General features: G+C 38.6%; 1 protein-coding gene across 1 annotated transcript in view; it reads left to right on the forward strand.

Annotated features, from left to right (window-relative positions):
- The first annotated feature begins 4,473 nt into the window (after window positions 1–4,473).
- The window catches only part of LOC131677107 (enolase-phosphatase E1-like), a 31,853-nt gene continuing 17,031 nt past the window's right edge, over window positions 4,474–19,295 (forward strand). The window contains exon 1 of the mRNA XM_058956702.1: window positions 4,474–4,847. Coding sequence (XP_058812685.1) covers window positions 4,755–4,847 — 93 coding nt within the window. The 5' untranslated portion in view covers window positions 4,474–4,754. The remainder of the gene's footprint in view (window positions 4,848–19,295) is intronic.

A 19,295-nucleotide genomic window follows, 5' to 3' on the forward strand; every position in this document is an offset into this window, starting at 1 on the left:
TCTGCACTAAATCAACCAAAAACATAGGGGGTCGGGTTTACCCCACCATTTTTGAAAACAGCAAAAATGAACATTTTCGTAAAACGCTTGTATCTCAAAATATTTCCAAGATCCGAATAAAATGCTATATATAGAAAGTTGCCCAGGAGTCTAACCTTTAATTTGGTATATAAAATGACTTGATCTGATGTAAAATGAGCATTTTGCAGCAAACACCATTTACTAGGTCGGATTTACCAAACCAGAAATTCTAGCTCGGAAGTGGTTGTTTTATTTGAACTGGAATTCCGCAAGAAATCAGTCAGAATTCCGTATGAGTTTGACTGGGTAATATTAATATCAGCGCCAGCTCAAATTCTCGCCACGACTTTGTTGGTAACCAAATGCCGCTGACAGAGTGGCGGCGAGAAGCTGAGCATTACTATACATTAGAATGCGAGAATTCTGCTTGCAGCAAATCAAATCGAGCATGCCAAAGTATACGTAGACACTCCGAGTAGATCCACTCGGCTTTCACTATGAATCGGGTAAAAAGGGATGATTTTGCTGGAAGCATGTTTTTCGCATACCGCATTCTAATGTTTGCTTCAGTTCAAGCTCAGTCAGTACCAGCTCCACTTCATCTCGCCATCACTTTGTCAGCAGCCCAACTCGACCTTTACCTGCTGTTTACTGGGATACATCACAGTGTTAAATTATTTTACCTTGCTGTCATATAAAAAAATATCTACCAATCTGTACTTTTTACAAAAATCTGTAATCCGTACCGTACAGAATCTGTACCAGAAACACTTCAAAAATCTACCTTTCTAGATAAATCTGTACTTGTGGCATCACTGATTCTGAATGGACTCAGTGGCCCTTATTACCGTTCTCACTTACACGTTCACTTTCACTTCACTTACACATCACTTCACTTGTTTTTACCTATTACCGTTGTCACTTACAGTGACGTGATTAAAATGAACACCGTGAAGTGAGAGTGACAGTGAGTTGATGTTCGGAATAACCTTAGTCGAAAAATTTACACTTTCGGTGTATTTTTTTCGCCATCATCAAAGGTGAATTTCAGTCACGTAAAATAAAAACATTTCTGAATTGGATTTTTTTTATTATTTTCACACAGCTAAGCATGAAAAAGACGAACAAGAGAGAATTAACCTGCCTTGTAGATTTTATGATGAAGAAGCTCGAAGTTTTTTTTTTTCATTTTTATTAACCTTTTGAGTCAATTTTTTAACTGTTGTAACGGCACTTAATTAGCAAGGGATTCGAAGGTGAAGTATATTTTTCCATATTAAAAGGCATATAGTACTTAATGGAGAGTAAGGAGTTGAAAGAAGAAAGTTTAGAAAAGCGTGGAATAGGGTCAAATGAGCAAGGTTAGAGTTTCCCGGCGACTTAACCTTTTGTCTGCCACCGCAGGAGTCAAGATATTTTGGCATTAGAGCGTAAAGTAACTTTGTACTTCATGTAGTCGGAACCGAATCTCCTGCGGTAGCAGACAATTCAATGGGTCCTGCGGTAGCAGACAAGTCAATGGGAAACTCTAAGCTTGCTCATATGACCATATCCCACGCTTTTCTAAACTTTCTTCCATCTACTCCTTGTTCTCTTTTGAATACTATGGCTTTTAATATTGAAAAATATACTTCACCTTCCAGCCCCTTACTAATTAAAGCACGAAATAGCGAGGGAAAGCAGGTTTGATTAAAATTTCCAGGTGGTGGCTAATGATCCAACTTTTTTAATTGTCATGTGTCGCATGAATGCGTTCTGGAGAGATATCTGCTGCGCCGCCATGATTTCAAAGCCAAGATCTTGAACGTTGCGTTAAGGTCAATCCACAATAAACATAATCGATTACATTCGACACAATTTTGTGATGGTCGAATTCGTTTAATTTGTTGATGCATCACGATGTAAAGTTTTTGTTGTTAACCGACATGTTCAAAACAACACAATTCTTCAATTCGCAGTCCAGTATTTTCGCTTTTTCAAATACATCTAAAGATCGAGTTATGCCATACCGAGTCTGACTAATGTAGATAGTTTCTAGCAGAACGAGTAGAACAATCTGAACTATCTTCTGAGAAATCAAGGGGCTCTGGATTATCCCCACGATCTTATTAACCCCTAGTTCCGCTATTATATGGCACTAGCTAATACCCATCGCGCGTTGCTGCGACTTTCAACGAAATAGGAGAAAAACTGACTGAGTCGGACCGGTCTGACTCCACGCATCGAAACGTAAAAATTCCGCACATCCATAAACATCTACTTTCGGTTCCCGGAACCTGCCGCAAATCTCGGTGATCCACACGCAATTTACCGCAGTTTGTTATGTGGATACCGTTGATGAACAGCATATCTAGGTACATGTCGCTGTACTTACGGCTGCATTATGGACTCGATGGAACTCACCCGGCAGGCCAACAGCCATGTTCACGTCGAGCGCGTTTCATGAACCGCGGATAGTAAATGCTTACGCTTGTCAATTTATCGACCGATAATACATGACAGAACTAAAAAGACAAGAAAAAACAATAAAAGAGGATATTTGTATGCATCGATTAGAATCTTCGATCCTTGCAAATACATGCGAGGAGGAAACAATACAACTAAAACAGTTGAACTTACCTATTGCCAGGCTGCAACGGCACGGGTGCGAGGACCCAAGTTGTTCAATGAATCCGTAATAGTTCACCAGAGGGAAGGTACCAATTCCGTCGAAATTATATACTAGCTTCCTCTAGCTAGTTCGGGATTGTTGACAATAAAATCAACAAGTCAGCAAAATCGTCGCTTGTTCGGCCTTTTCTTGCGAAGCACTTTATAAAGATTCACAATAATAATAAAAAAGCATTAAAAATTCAAACTTTAGACATATTCCACTCTACGTGACTGGTTTTCACCTTTGAAAATGTTGGTGGAAAAAATACACGCGAAGTGTCATTTTTTTCGACAAAGTGATCGTGACGTGACATTCATAATAACACCGAGTTCATTCAAGTTGTCACTTCAAATGAACTCTACACATTTTATCACGAAGGTGACACCCGGAATACGGTGTTGATCACTTCACTTCGTCTACACCGTGAAGTGATACCCGTAATAAGGGCCAGTATGGATTCCAACCCTCTAAGAACGGTTGGTTTCTAAATCGTCCAATGAAGGACGTTCGTTGGACCAATTTAGACAACATCCAAATAACCGTTCAACAAACGTCCATCGTTGGACCCGTGTTGAACGATTTTGAAACAATTTTTTGGACGTCTCAGTACCCACTGAGAAGTCCAAAAAATTGTTTCAAAATCGTTCAACACGGGTCCAACGATGGACGTTCGTTGAACGGTTATTTGGACGATGTCCAAATTGGTCCAACGAACGTCCTTCATTGGACGATTTTGAAACCAACCGTTCTTAGAGGGTAGGAACTCAAATGCAACAACCGATTCTGAAACCGATTTAGTCGAAATCGGTTGTTCCCAGTGAGCAAATTTTCTGGCAAAGACCGCTCTGCTAGATTTCTGTGTCTTGGTTTGGCAGCCCTGTCAGATTTCTGCGCGTATCCTGTCAGGTTAGTTGAGCTAGGGCGAACTCGGTTTCGCTCGCGTTTTCTGGCAAATTTTGACAGGAACCGAGCAAAGCCCTGGCATAACTCGGACATAAACTGTGCAGAGGTCCTGGCAATTCATTCCTGGTAGAATTTAGCACGAATCGAGCAAAACATCTGATAAAGATGTGGCAGGAAGCGTGCAGCGATCTTGGCCGTACATTTCTGACTGGATTCTGGATAAAAGTGAGCAGCATCGGTTGGTTTAACCGCTTCTGTCAGAAACCGTTGTTGCATTAGAGCGAATTCGTTGCCAGAATTCTCGGACAAACCGCGCAAAATGCTCGCAGAAACTGCCAGCATCAATTTTGTTTTGCTCAACTTTTGCTAATGCCCAGTTTACATTAGTGCTGGTTGCCATCTGCTGGTGCCAGCATGCTGGCAACCAGCACTCTACCAGCATAATGTAAACGCTTGCCAGCAGCTGGCACCAGCAGATGGCATGCGTTTACATTATGCTGGTAGAGTGCTGGTTGCCAGCATGCTGGCACCAGCAGATGGCAACCAGCACTAATGTCAACCCTACATAACTTTCTACTTGCCACGCTGACCAGGATTCAGAAATTCGAACCGGTTCCGGAATGAGTTTAACTGGGTGGATGCGCGCAACCCCAGTAAAGTTCAGCTGGAAATGAGCCGGAATTCCGTTTGGTTCCAGTGAATATTCCGGCTCCAGTGACACAACCGATTCTAATTAGAATCGGTTGTGTCACTAGAGCCGGAGTACTAACTGGAACTAGCCGGAATTACCGCTCTTTTCCGGCTGAACTATACAGCGACTTTTTTCAATTACCGTAATGTTTGGCACCAGTGCCGTCAACCGGTTCGCAAAAGTGCAAACTTCGGTAAACTGATGCTTGCGCGGCGTTCAGTCTGTAGAAAGCCATCGGCCGGTTTAGCGTCTAGTCCTCGCAAGTTTCGTTTCGCTCGTAATTTTTCTCTGACTCGTGGTGTTAGTGCACAAAAGTTAGCCTTGTTTCTTGCAAAAAAGAGGTGCAAAGCTTCCTCTCGAAAAATTTGCAATACTATAATAGCTAGTTATTTCCTAGCAGTGAAATTTCGCCTCGACCGGTGTGGTTTTGTGCCTGCAAAGTTTCAGTGAGTTAAAAAGCAGCTAACTGTGAAAGGTGAAAAAAAGATGGCAGCCGTTAGTTTCGATGAGAAAGTACTTGCCGCAAAGTCGATCATTTGCGACATCGAAGGTACTACATCTTCCGTCAGCTTCGTAAAGGTGAGTTCTACATTTCCGGTTACCTGTTCGGTTTACAGTTTCTCAATTTCGTTGCGTATTTGACCACGCACTTTTTTCTCCCTATTTCCCTTCATCGCAAAAGTCCCGTTTTATTGGCGTTCATTCGCCGGCTTCCGGGGAATGCGGTAAAAGTATGTTAATATTTTTGCCAAGAATCGTAACGTTAGCTCAGACTTGTACACACGTTTGACGGTGTGAAAAAAGAATACGTTGCAGAAAAAAATGGACGACTGCGTTCGCATTTTGCTCCATCTCTTCGCCATACGATTTCTCTTGCTGGATGTGATGTGGGGTATCATCGATCGGTTTGGGGCTCCGACTCCGCCGCTTTTGCACACACGTTTGCAGATTTTACTCGAGAGTCCAACGTCCCACTGTCGCTGTGTGTGACAAAATGGTTGATCGCTTTTTTCTTCATCTGCAATTTCACGACCTTGGACATATCATTCCCGGTCGAAATGTTGCTACAATTACAGGAATATTCAGGTTAAACGGGGTATGTTATGTTCAGTGGAAGCTTAATTTTGTTAACCGGCGGTTACTCGGAGCTTTGCTATGCCTGGAAAGCATGGTCGTAGAACACGGGGAGAAACCACCTTCGAGGTAAAAATTGTGTTGCCAGATTTGTTTATTCTACGAAAGTTGGTAGTTCATATTCGAATATTTGGCAAGGCAGCAAGTTTTGATCAATAATAAATTACAATTCAAGTAATGTCATTACTTAGTAATGACACTTTTATTGCACGAGTAAAGCGGCCTTTACACGTTCAATATGTTTAACAATACTAGTGAGTATTGACAAAAGTATTGTACGTGTAATGGAAAAAAGTTGTATTGACGGTGTGGATTTCAAATGGGATTGAAATATTGTAACAATATCGTCAATACTGTGTATTGACAAAAATATTGAATGCATGTAAGGGCCGCGTAAGGGTCCCTTTACACGAGGGGTTACTATTGACATTAGTGAGCAGTAAAAATACCGCTAGTGGGATTTATATGTTCAACATAGTGACGGATTAATGAAATTCTAAATTCCAGTTGTATTCAATAGAATCTGTATTGTCTATATGACCTTTACACCATCGATTTATTGGCCAATGTTAGGTTTATTGGTAAAATGTTGTACTCTTGTAGGGCCAGCTTAACGAGTTAGCTCCATATGGTTGGATGGATAAGGGCGCGATAAACTTGGTTTTTGTTTTGCTCAAACGCTATAAGAGCTCATCTACTATACGTTTTTGTACACAGAAAATTTGCCCTCACAACTAAAAAAATGAAAACTTAATTTTGCTTGAAATTATTGGGATTCCCTTTGTAGAGCTACGATTTTCTCCAAAACCTCAAGTTTTGTATCACTTCTTTATCGATAAGCATCAACCAAAATATTAATATTAAAACAATAAATTACAAATTAATACGAGCTCTGAAATCGAGAAACTCAGGAATGTTCCATTTAGCTACCGCCTGCATAAGTTATTAAACCATATTCTCAGCTACGTTACGATCTATCGACTAGAAGGAAACAAATGGCAAAATTTCTTGCTAAGCACTCCTTGCGCTGCACTCTCGATCCTCTAAAAAGTCGTCGTATTCTTGCACTTTTCCTCAAATCTTCTGAACATTTGAACGTAGCGTCAAAACAATCGCATTTAACATTTACTTTTATTGTTTTCATATATAATCTCGATTTTATTTGTTGTAATAATACTAGATTTCGTTGTTATTAATGATATTTAATGTTTTTGCGGTAGCATTACACCGATGTACTACATATAAAAACGTCTTGTTGAACAACATATACAGTTTCCTGAATGCCGTTGCATAGACAACGCAGAAACAGTTGAACTAGCAACACTGCAAACAGCTTCTTTTTCTGTATTCCAAGTATTTACACACACTGTTATACAAGCGGCATCTGCTTCAAACGCACATGATTGTACCTTTCGGGTTACCGGTTAGCGGGGGCACGTCAGAAAATTGTTCCTTTCGTTCTTTTTTCATAGGCTAAATTTTGTTACTCCAATAAGTCTATTAACATTTTCGTTTTTACCTGGTGCTACAATGGTGTAGTGCAAAACAAAGAGACTAATCACATTCAAGTTTGAATGAGTGTAGCATCGATTATGTAGTGCACTATCAAAAACGAAAATGCCATTAGTTGTATGATAATATGTACTATTATCCACCATAAATGGATCGAATCAAAGCGTACCGGCTTGGACTATACAAATAAAATCGTTAGCTTCTGTAAGATCACAATTAGGGTCTATGTACCAATAATCAAACCCTTAGCGGTACTTTCAACTTTTTAAGCGACATAAAGCGAAACATGTGTCACGACGACTTGCACGAGCGCTATAATCTGATCCTGTAACTATTGGTACTCCATGACAATTGGAGCACCTACCCTATAACTTCACCCGTTGTGTTAGTAGCGTGTCCCACTCCGAAATCTGCTTGCTCCAGAGCATTGTAACGTTCCAACATTGCAGTTGGAAGGTAAATGAGTGGATGTGGAAATTGTAGTTGCGAAGAGGGTAACAGCGTATATTTGATGAGTGGTTATGTTGTTTCGTTGATAGTGTTTGTCCCAACGAGGATGTTATAATCTCGATGTATTAGTTTCGAAAACCACTGTTCGTCGAGCAATCATTTGGTTAATCATATTGTTGTGACCGGTGTTTTCAAGGAGATTGTCAAAATGTCGTATTTTATTATCAGACATTCATATATAAATTTTTATCGACAATTTTAGCTTCGATCTATTTTAGATTCCTCGGGGAAATGAAGGTGAATAGGTGACAAATTCGTTTCTAGGTTCATTGTTAAAGATGCTGTGACAGTAGCAATCCCAAACAATCATTTCACATAGAACTTTAAAGTTACATACGCGTCGGAATGCTATCTGATGAAAAATTCAATCTATTTGGAAAAAATAATTTTCATTTAGCTCAACTAGAGACACTTTTAATAATTCAACATTAAATTGCAGATACATATGAAACGAGCTTCGCTGATTTGAATGGTTATTGAGAATGTTGAAATGTAAAGTTTTTGTCCATCTCTACATTTTACTCTCCAAACTACTACCGTATTGAAATTTGATCTCTCACCTTGAAACTACTCGTCCCATCGGATATATAAAATTATTTTGAAGTGTTGCATACCAAATATTAGAGTAAAGTAAAAAGAAAATATAGATGAACGAAATTAAGCTAGACATTGGCATCGCTAATCTGCTAAGATTTCTCACGACCGATTACCTGCGCCACCGATCGTTAACAGAAAATGGCATTTATATACAACCAAAAAAGCTGGACCTACATTTATTGACATTGATTTTTATGTTCTGAGATTAGCATGTTCCCTAGTCAGAGTAGGTATTGATGGTTTTACATTTCTACTATGAGTAATGACCTTTCTTTAAATCCCTAATCTAATCCCTCTAGTGGTATTATATGGAGTAAATATGCACGTATTTCCAGGTAGAAGTTTCGCTCATAGCTCGGTTCTTTTTAATCTAAAAGTAAACCATGTGGTGAATGGGACGTGTGCAAGAATGATAAAGCGTTCACATCGTTGTTAACTAATACGAATTTCTATTGTACGGTTTTCAATGCATGCATGGTTAGCATATGATAAGACCTGTGCAAACAATTCAAACCTAACTGGACAGAGCGCTAAATTCTGAATTTATTCGCGCTATAATTTACTACAGATAGTTTTCATTATCAATTTTTTTAGCTATGCCGCACAAAAATAGACATGCGTGGTTAGTACAAAATACGATCTATGTATGCCCTCCTTTAGATGAACTCCTCCAGCAGCATGACCTTACCTTATGTCTATCAGCAGAAAAGGAACGGCGAAATCAACTATCGACCGCGGGAAAGTTAAGCCACCGTTTTGCGCTCTAAAAATAGATTCAAACCTGTTTTTCCGTTTGCTTTGCTTTACGTTTCTAGTTCTTTTTTGTTTGCAACATTCATAGGCGGGAGATGAAATATCCGCTTGTTCCTGAAGTACCACCACAGTACGATTCCGACCAGTTTAAATTCCTCCGTGGCTCCAATGAGTCGTTAAACCTTCGCGGTGTTATTAATTTTGCGTTTGGCAATTTTGCTAATCTGCGTATGTTGAGCTCTTCGCAGAGATCATTCATGAAGAATATAGGGTAGATGATCTCTTATTGAGCTCATTTTTTTCATCGATCGCTCGGCGTGCGCTTATATGGGTTAATATTACATCCCAGCGGTAATGGAGCAGTGGGTACAAAGTCCACTTATCGGTGTTTGAATTTTATGTTGCTAAACTATCTGCATTTGTCTATGCAATGTTGCTATGAACAGACAGCTATGGACTGATCTGATTTCCTAGGAATTGCATATGTAGAAAAAATACACACAGTTTGGTCTTAGTGCTATGGTGGTTGGCGAGCTTGGATCAAAACCGTTGGTTTTTATAAAATTAGAATGTTACCAACAGATAGATGTGGTAGGTAGGTCCGTAATCTACACCTGACTCTGGCATGGTCCATTCTCATTTTTTTAGTTGTCTTCTTGACTGGCTGATGGATGTTATGCTGCATTCCGAAATTCTGATTAGCTGAATATTTTCTCTCCTCTCTAAAGTTGCTCTTTGAGCCAAAAGGGTTTGACAGGTGCACATTATAGTTTAGAATTCTGCCGCAACATGATGGTGCTAGTGTACATGTAAAGTTGCGCACTTTCACTCGTTTCATCTCGTTACCGACCTAGAAGGTTCGTGTATTCCGCAACTGTTTTCAAATGGTCATGACCATGCACATAACAATCATTTTAATTCGGAGCTGTGCCACCACGTATATACTATTAGTAATGTTTTACCTGGTTATCCTGATTCCAAAAAAAGCAAAATTGTGCAGAGAAAAGGCATGTTTGATCTGGAACGCTGTTCCCACGTAGTCCTGTAGTCAAATAATAGATTTTGCACTTGAATTACCAATGGTGCCTAACTACCTAAAATGGCAGTGCCTTCAGCGAAATTGATAACGAAAACCAATTGTGAATTTTTAATTTGTTTTATTTCGGGATCCTGACCAAACTGTTGTTCGCGTCCTCAGCGAATTCGTTTAGAATGCGAATGCTGTGTGAATTGTGGTTTGTTCGGTTCAAAACGCTGTAGCTGCCACTAGTGTACATATTATGTTATGTATTTTGAACTTTTTTTTATTTTGACTGTCTACAATCTACGAAGATCGTGTCTCCAGCAAAGTTATTCATCAGAGGCCATGTGGGCGATAATCATTTTAACTGAACTCAAGCATATTTTGGCGTGTATCCCAAACAAATAGTACTTGAATTATCTAGTGAAGCTCGTGCACTGCCCATGATCGCAAATCAGCCCCATAAAGATAGGAAATCCCATAGAAAACGGGACAAATATGCGATCATGGGCAGTGCAGTAGTGTACGACGGCGCCGGTGGTTGAGTGGTAAACGTGACCGCCACTCATTCCAGTTGGTCTGGGTTCAATCCCAGCCGAGGTCATTGAGATTTTTCTAAGGTGAAAAAATCTGTGGTCACGTCTTCCATCGGAAGAGAAATAAAGCCATTGGTCCACGGTCCATGAGTTGATGGATCGATATCTAAGTCCAGATAGTGGAGTCACCTCTCTGGCGCCGGTCATGAAGAAGTAGAATACAACTTCTATGCTTACTAACAAATATCCTTCTCCCGTGATACTTGTGGAGTATATGCGCAATGTTGTTTAGAACAACATAGCGGAAACCATCTCAAAATTTTCATAATAACGTATTAGAGATGTGAAACAATTTTCAGAAAAATTGAAAAAATTGATTTGCGCCTTCAAGATATATACGGCCTCTAGCAAAAGCAAGTTCCGGACTGACGTGATCTACGTTCGGGCTTGGCCGGTGCCGGTATCGATCAATAAACACTTGGGTTACCTACCAAGAGTTGCACATTTAAAGATGTTTCGCTACTCACAAGCATAATTATCTACTGATTCTCTGTGCAACTTCAGTTAGTCTAGATCGATAACGGAGTAGCAGCTAGGGGTGGTCGTAGAAGCTCAAACTGAAACTTGCGCAGTAGTGTACATGTAAAATAATTAATTTTGCCAATTAATTGTCTATTAGAGACCATTCATAAATTACGTAACGCAAAAATTGCCCAAAATTGGATATCCAAATAATATTACAGAATTAGAACAAATTGAGAATGTAGTGAAATACATCTTATATCATTTTTATTTCTCTAGATGATTGTGAACGGCAAATTCTGCACTGGCAAAAATTTGTTTTCTATGTGGTCTATCTATATTTTAGCTTCATTAAAATATCAGCATTGATCACTACTTTGCACACTCTTCACATAAAATTGATGAGCTAATGATTTTAATTATCACCTCATTTATATTGCTCGTGTGTTCTGGTTATGATTGAGTGGTATCATGTTTCTGCCTTCACGACTTAATGCTTAAGTAGTTCGATGGGACTGGGTCGGGTGATTGAGCCCTCCTTCACCAGCTTTTCCTACTGTTCGAGGAATTTGCATAGCTCCTGTTAGGAATGATTTTGAAAATACTGCATATAACAAGCTCAAAAGTTATATATTTCGAAAAATCGATCATATCATATCATATCGCAAATAGTTAAGCTAGATAAATTCGGTGTTCACAAACACGTTTCGTAATCTCGATAGAAGACAACTACAAATCAGCATTAAGTACTTTCTATCTGCACCATTTCTCGCTATCTCCGACATCCCCCATGGAAGTCACCTTGCCCCAGTAATATTTCTCCTCTATTTTAATGACGTCAATATTAAACTACAAGAACCCAGTCGAATTTCTTGGAAGTGAACCGGGCAGCTTCAGTACGTGGTGTGATCTGAACAGAAACCCGAGCAAATGCTCATTCATTACGTTTTCGCGGACATGTACTCCTGTATACCGAAATAGTATCGGTCAATTTATACATTTCTAATCAATATCTTTGCATTTTTTTTAATTTATTCGGCATGTTATGATTCCTTTTATTACTATATCCTAAATTAGATTCTTACTAACACAATTAATTGATCGAATATGCAATTAATTGTGTTAGTGAGTGTTAGTAAGAATCTAATTTAGGATATAGTAATAAAAGGAATCTTAGCGCTCGTTGCCTTCGCGATGACGCAGGCCTGGTCGCCGGCGCGAACATGCAATTGCAGTCATCTACACATACTTACGCCCGCGATTTCACCAACATTGGAAACTTCGGTAACACGGGCGATTTCACCAACATTGGAAACTTCGGTAACACGGTGCTACAATGATTTTATACTTTTCAGGTAACCTCATCAAATACAACACATACTAATTCGATCGTGATCCGACAAATGGGCGAAACTAACAAATGTACACAAACAGAGATTTGATTAATATCTGAAAGAGGAGTAAAAATACTTTATAAAAAATATAAAAACTCATTTATAAATATTTCACACTTCATGAAAATCAATAAAAAACAAAACGGCGGATCCGACTTTCGACTGTAAACAAAAAGCCAGGCGGGTTACGCCTCTGCATTTCTAAGGAGTGTATACAGGCGAAATTGACAGCATCATTGTTTACAAGGTCCGTAAACAGACTCGCCCTAAACAAAAACCAAGTGCTTGTTACGCCCAGGGGGAATAACAAATTTTCCCCTCCAGCGAGCACGGCGAAAGCCACATTTGATTTTTGTTTTTTGGCGACACTGCAGGGCGAAATTGAGAGTCGTCAAAACAAGAGGGCGACTCAAAAATGGCCTAATCAACATTTCATAACAACACTCGGCGAAATAATCTGTTTTCAATTTTATCAACGAAAACGTTATTATATAAAACATTTTAGTTATGCTTCCGAAAACTAGTATTGTTTCAAAGTGTTTCAATACATTTGAAGGCGCAGTATGCAAACACTGTTAAAATACGATTTAATTTTCTGAATCGAATTTTCAAAGCTATTTTTCTCGATTCGATATCATTGCGACTACGGCCCTTTGGTCGATTCATGATCGAATTCATAAAAAATGTTGTATTTCTTCAAATGGGGGGGGGGGTTTGCTTCTCTAATCTTCCGACCATCACATCACATGGTTAGGTATTCTTAGTATGTATAACAAACAAAGATGTGACACAAGGTGCTAAAAACGCACAAAAATCTTGTCAATCCTTTTTTTTATTGGATTGTCTGTTGTAAAGATATTACCAAGGGCCGTTTATAAATGATGTCGCGTATTGACACAGTTGGGGAAAAGCCATGAATTATCGAGAGAAAAACTAAAAGTTTGAGTCGTGGAACGGGGTTAATAAAACCAACAATAATATTTAAAGTTTTCTGCGAGACATTGTTTATGAATGGACCCCAAACAAGCAAAATTCCATAGCGAATATCACGTAACATCGATGACAGAGCAGTCCGATTAAGGCCAAGTTCCCCCTGGGTTCGTGCAAAAAATGAGAAGCAACATCAATTTCGACACAGAGAGCAGACTTCCATCTCAAGCGTAAAAGTTGAGTAAAATACATATTCAAAGGTAATTTAGATATTACAGTAAGATTCCGTTTTTGGCATGCTCCATTTTTGGCAACAAGAAAGTTCCGTTTTTGGCAACATTGTTTTTGTTCATAGTAAATACTTTAAAAAATGCTCAGTATATATTTTGTTATAATAATGGATATCACTTTTGACTTCATTTTCAAACATAGGAGTATAATAAATATTATATTTTATGAGGCGGGCATAGCGAATAAACTTTAATTTGCTGATTTTTTTCTATCATTTCATTCCATTTCACATATTCTTATATAATTAATGTTCTTGTAACATTTATGATGTCACAAACTGAAAATATAAGCTTTTAAGGTAAGGTTCATTTTTGGCACGGTTCCAGTTTTGGCAACTGAAAAAATACTGTTGCCAAAAACGGAATCCTACTGTACCAACAAAGGTAATCCTGTCATCATTCCGATTAGTGCGTGAGTTTTATTGAATTGATATCCAGGTGGTCGTTATAATTATGGGATATGCCAGTATCGTGGTCGTAATGGTCTAGCAAATATATGTTTAAATGACAAAACTAGTATTTTAAACTTGTTTGTTCGAAACAGGATGCCTGTTCTCTGTGACTAAGTTGTAACAAATAAAATCTTAAATTATTTATGGTTATCAAACAAAACAATCATTAATACGCACTAGAACAGTAATAATAACTGGCAGAACGCATACAGGGACATCAGTATTCGTGGACATTACGGTTAACAGCGCTCTCTGAATTAGTTAATAGTCGATTCATCCGCTTCAGAGCTAGGGGACCCAGGTCAGGAGACCAGGAACAAGACAGAAGCGGAATCAACAATGCGAAGTTACTAGACAAAATAGAGGACTTGACGTTACACGCATCGAGACAAACAGGCGCAAAATTTAGTCTTTTTCCATGAAAATTTTAAAAATTGCTCAACATTCTCCTGAAGAGGTCTTTGTTTCCAGAAGAATTAGGGCATTCAACGATTTTTTCATCATCAAAATCGGTTGCGAAATGGTAGATGTATTAGTATTTTTCCAAATTATAAACTTGCTCGCACGAACTCTTAAGGGGTTAGTGAGGTATTGTCTCGTACTAAGGGATTCTATAATTATATCTTTCGTCATTTTTTGCAATTTCAAGTTTAAAGTTTACGCACATATTTTAGAATGTACACGCAATCGTGGCAATTTTTTTTTAAATTTATATGAGACGGTCCGCTTTAAAGTTAATGCAAGTTTCTAATTTGGGAAAAAATAATAATTGTCGATTTTGATCATAACTAGGTCTTTGGATGCAGTATTAAATCTTCTCTCTAAATCCGGAAGTCGCGCTAGTGCACTGAGTGCACGCTGCTGTGAAAATCTAGCGAAATCGTCTTAGCGCACCAGCGGCTGCTCGTTTTGGTGGGCCATTTGCGCGACTTCCGGAGGGTTAAAACAAAGACGCTGCCTAATAAAGATGTTGAGTAATATTCATATTTCTATTAAAAAAAATGTCAAAATAAGTTACTTTCATATTGCTGTCGCAAAATTCCATGCCGTCAAGTCGCCAGTCGCCGTGAGTGCTCCATTTACCGTGCAGTTTCCACGAAATGCACGGAACTTGTTTCCCAAAAACCACAAATCATTTCATCGTTTTATTGAAACATTCTAAATAAAGCTGATCAAAATTTTGAATGCACGGTTAATGGATCCCTTCATGTACAGTTAATGGTGATATAGAACGGTGACTGGTAACTATGACATGTTACAAACAAATGTCCTTAATTCCTTACTCTCGTTTTGTTGCTAATAGTTATATATCATTTCTAAATTGTGACGTATTATGAAGATATTACGGTGACTGTGAGAGCGGTTATCAAATTCGCTTAAAACACAAGGTGACCTTTAACAGCTCACTACAAAAGTATATTTATATTTTTATTTTGTAGCACCATGTAATTAAGTAAACGTGTTGTAGCACCTATAAATTCACTAATGCGGTCCCACCGCTCGCGCGATCCTGAATCGGTCACGTCCGGAAGTCTATCCTCGTTCTAGTGATAGGGAAGACCTCACTTTCTTCTGGCGTCTGAACCATGCACCGAAAATTAGACACTCAAATTCACAGTGCGCGCGATCTTCCAAAAACACACGTGAATATGCGAAAAGCACGGTTGTAAAATGGAATTTATGCAAGCGAAGTTGCGTACACGTTAGCTCGCGCGATCGAATACGTTAACGTGCAAGCGCTCGAGCCCTTCACGATGATACGCGTGATCGTGATGTCTCTATGCCGCCCGCACATGTCTGAACCGTACAACGAATATCACATAAAGAATCGCGGCCCGCTGCAATTAACCTTAAGCAGAGTTTCAGTGGGTGACATTGTACGTTTCGTCTGCAATTGTTTGGTGTGATTCTGACGGGGAGCCCTTCCGAGGTATCCTAGCTTTACAGCTCCAGTATGACAACTAGCGAAAAAAGGAGAGAACATGCTTTGTAGAACCCATTTTAAATGTTAGAATGTAAAAATCGGAAATAAAAACCCAAACCTACCCCGAGAAAAACATTTTACAGCAAAAAACATTGAATTTTTCCCCAAAATTATAAAAAAAAAAATCTGAGTTACTATTCTCACAGTCACATCACCTAGTGACTAGAACAAAATTTCGTTCTAGTTACTTGGTGACGTGACTGTGAGCATAGATTTGTACAATTGATACAGGCCTGTGACTACAAATTATTCACAGCGGTACCTAACTGATAAATTGTAAGCCAAATTCATTGTATCATTGATCCTATGTTTATTATTTGTTTGCTTCATCATTTTTTGAATTTAAGCGCAGGACAGCATTCTATAGAAGAGTTTCACAGAAATGGTTATGAGGTCAAGTCTACGAACTAAGGGTACTAATTTTAACTTTCCATAACTCGCTTGGTGCGTTGAGTACACTACATTCTGAAATTCCGTCGAAAACGTCTTTGCGTTTCGGGCAAAATATCGCGGGATGGGTCGAGCATCACGCTGTAGCCCCGTAAAAAATATTACAATGATTGCAATATTATCCCTCAAAAAGGCAAGCTAAAATCGTGACCGTAAGAAGCATCGCTCCAAAGACCCAGGAAAATTAAAACGACTTTTTGTCCTTTCATCAGTGAGAGAATTGATAGCCCAAAAATGCTCGATCCTTTATATTTCTAATAACTCAAGTTCATTAAAACGTGAGAATTGCACCGCCGGACCTCTGAACCCCCTTGCTTTTTGAAGTGTTAACTAATCCACCCATTTGTCACAAAAATATTAAACAGTTGAACTACCTAAATCTAAATGTGGTGACGATAGTGCCCCATAATCCTCTCTTCATCCGCCAAAAAGTGGGATAACGCTCCAGAGTGAAGCCAACATTGGCACTGGTTAAGGCGTAGTTTACCTCGTCTGCAAGATTCGCGCTTGTGTTCCGTATAAATAATTTATGGCTTTTTCGCTCCCGACGTTTGCGGTTCTCTCTTCTCCCTTAGCACATTCTCGGAAATCGGCAGCGCATGGAAAACATCAGAAACAGAGCAAACTCCTTTTTCAAGGTTACAATACGATAGGGTATACGATGCCTTATTCATCCGAAGAATCAGGGCATCACATTATTTCATTTCGACCTGCAATCAATGCGTCAGGTTTAAAAAGGTAAACAATACAAGAAACAGATCACTTCTCGAAAGCCTAACGAATTTGCATCTAGTGTGAATACATGCATTTAGTTTCCATTTTTAGCTTCAGCTTCACTGCGCCTCGTAGAAAATCCACCCAGCAAACATGACTCGTTGGATGTAGAGCGTGATTTGCTACCATGCGAGGGATGTATGCAACGTAAAATACGTTTTGAATTTATGATGTGTTATATTTGATTGACATCAAGTGATTTGGCCCTACTATTTATACTGTAGCTTTATCGTCGAAATTGAGCAAAGCGAAAATTCCAGTCGAGTTTCTGTTCTTTTCATCATACCACTTGAATCAATGCATTGAACAGAAAGATCTGACGCTACACTAATGAGTTGAAATGGGTGGGATAAATAAAGGGCTAACATGAATGAGGGAACCGTTACTATAGTTATTTGGGACTGTTCCGAAATGTAGTATACAAAAACGAATGCTCTTTCCTGTGTAGAGAGATTCAATTTAGTTGAAACGAATTCAAGCCACGCGTTGAAATACGTATCTCATTGTTAGTGTGTGTATAATTTGAGTTTTTTTTTGTTACTGTAACCGCGAGATAAGATACCGTTCCTTCGAGGTGTTGCTAAAAAAATAGCCAAATTCGAACGAAGCAATAATAAACGTCAACGCCGTTTGTCGTTCACGGTGATCCAAACCGAACTGACGCGTAATATTTCTAGTGCCGAGCTGGAATGAATGTTGGGGCAAAATGATCTGATAAAATATCGAGTAGAATTAGATTTATTTCAGTACTAGGGAGAAAATCCCCATTCTTTTCTCTTTTTTCTTCTTTTGGTAGCAAACCGGAGTAAAAAAATAGTAACTAGAAGCGTGTACTGGAGCAACTCTATTGTTATTGTCGTTAATTTTTTTTTTTGATTTGCATACATTCCTATTTTCGCTAAGAGACGAACAATGAGAAGTTCTAATATTTTGCGATCATTTGAACTAGTACAAATCAGTTGATTTTAATTCAAACTTTCTTCACGTATGACAGTCTAATTATCTATCCGTCCTCCCTTCCCGGTAATTGAATCAATCTACAATTTATAAAAACGCTCTCAAGTGGGAACATGCAAACGTCCGTTCCCACGCGATCATAAATCGTTTACGCTCGCAAGCAACAATTATCACTCCTAGCAGCCCACAAAGCGAAAAAATGTAGCGTCTTTATTTCCATTTTTTTCACATTGTAATTCTAAAAAGAAAAAAATCTTAAACGTATTCGCTGGCTTTCAGTGATTTTTTGTGTTTATGTGTCTTCTATCAAGTTATACGAAACTTGATACCGCATCTAATTATGCTAACATAATAACTTTCCTCATTAAAAAAATACTTATTCAGCAATTTTTTTTTGAAATTTTGTATTGTATTTGCCCACACAATTTCGCTGGTAACGATGAAACAGTTTTTCGATTTTTAAATGTTTCGTAATACTTTGAAGTCTAAAATTCATTTTTATTCAAAAATCTGCTAACATGCTATTGTAATAATGATAATAATTACTGTAATTTGATAAAAAGCTGTCGTAATTCCCTGGGGAACGATGTGAAGGAGAACTGCTCATTTTCAACATTTCAAAAAATGAAAAATGTTACATTATTGTATGGAAATTGAATCTATTCAGCAGTCATATACTAACACTTCGTGCCGCCAAAATAGATAACAAGAAACGATTTCACCGTGAAAACCTTCCCTCTCCCTTAACTACTGGATAACGAACATTGTCAAATGGTGCGCGAGGCAATTGAGAATTCCATTTCGAAGCTTATTTTTAAACTTTCCTTTCACTCGAATGCATGTTTATAAGCATTTAACGTATTCGGATCCACTGCGATGGAAATTCGTTTCGTTCCATTTAGAACCCATCTCTGGTTTCATCATTGTCAAGTAGTTACACGTCCTAATAATTGTGTTTTCCATCAAGCCACTTATCAGCTATAAATACAATGGCAGTGTATCTGCTATTTTAGCCCATCGCATGCTAGCTGGGTTAGTGTTTTGGTAATTTTGGTTGAAGTAAGAAAGGACCAACGGGCATAGTTTTCTCAGTAACTGTATCTTTCCACAATTACAAGCAATTGCGCACATTTTGAATAGGGGTCTTCAATTTGGAAAAATTGTCTCAGTTTTTCATATGCTTTGATAGCAGGTATCCTTACGAGTACACA

This window comes from Topomyia yanbarensis, chromosome 1 (genome assembly GCF_030247195.1).
Source record: "Topomyia yanbarensis strain Yona2022 chromosome 1, ASM3024719v1, whole genome shotgun sequence".
In the NCBI taxonomy this organism is placed as follows: Eukaryota; Metazoa; Arthropoda; class Insecta; order Diptera; family Culicidae; genus Topomyia; species Topomyia yanbarensis.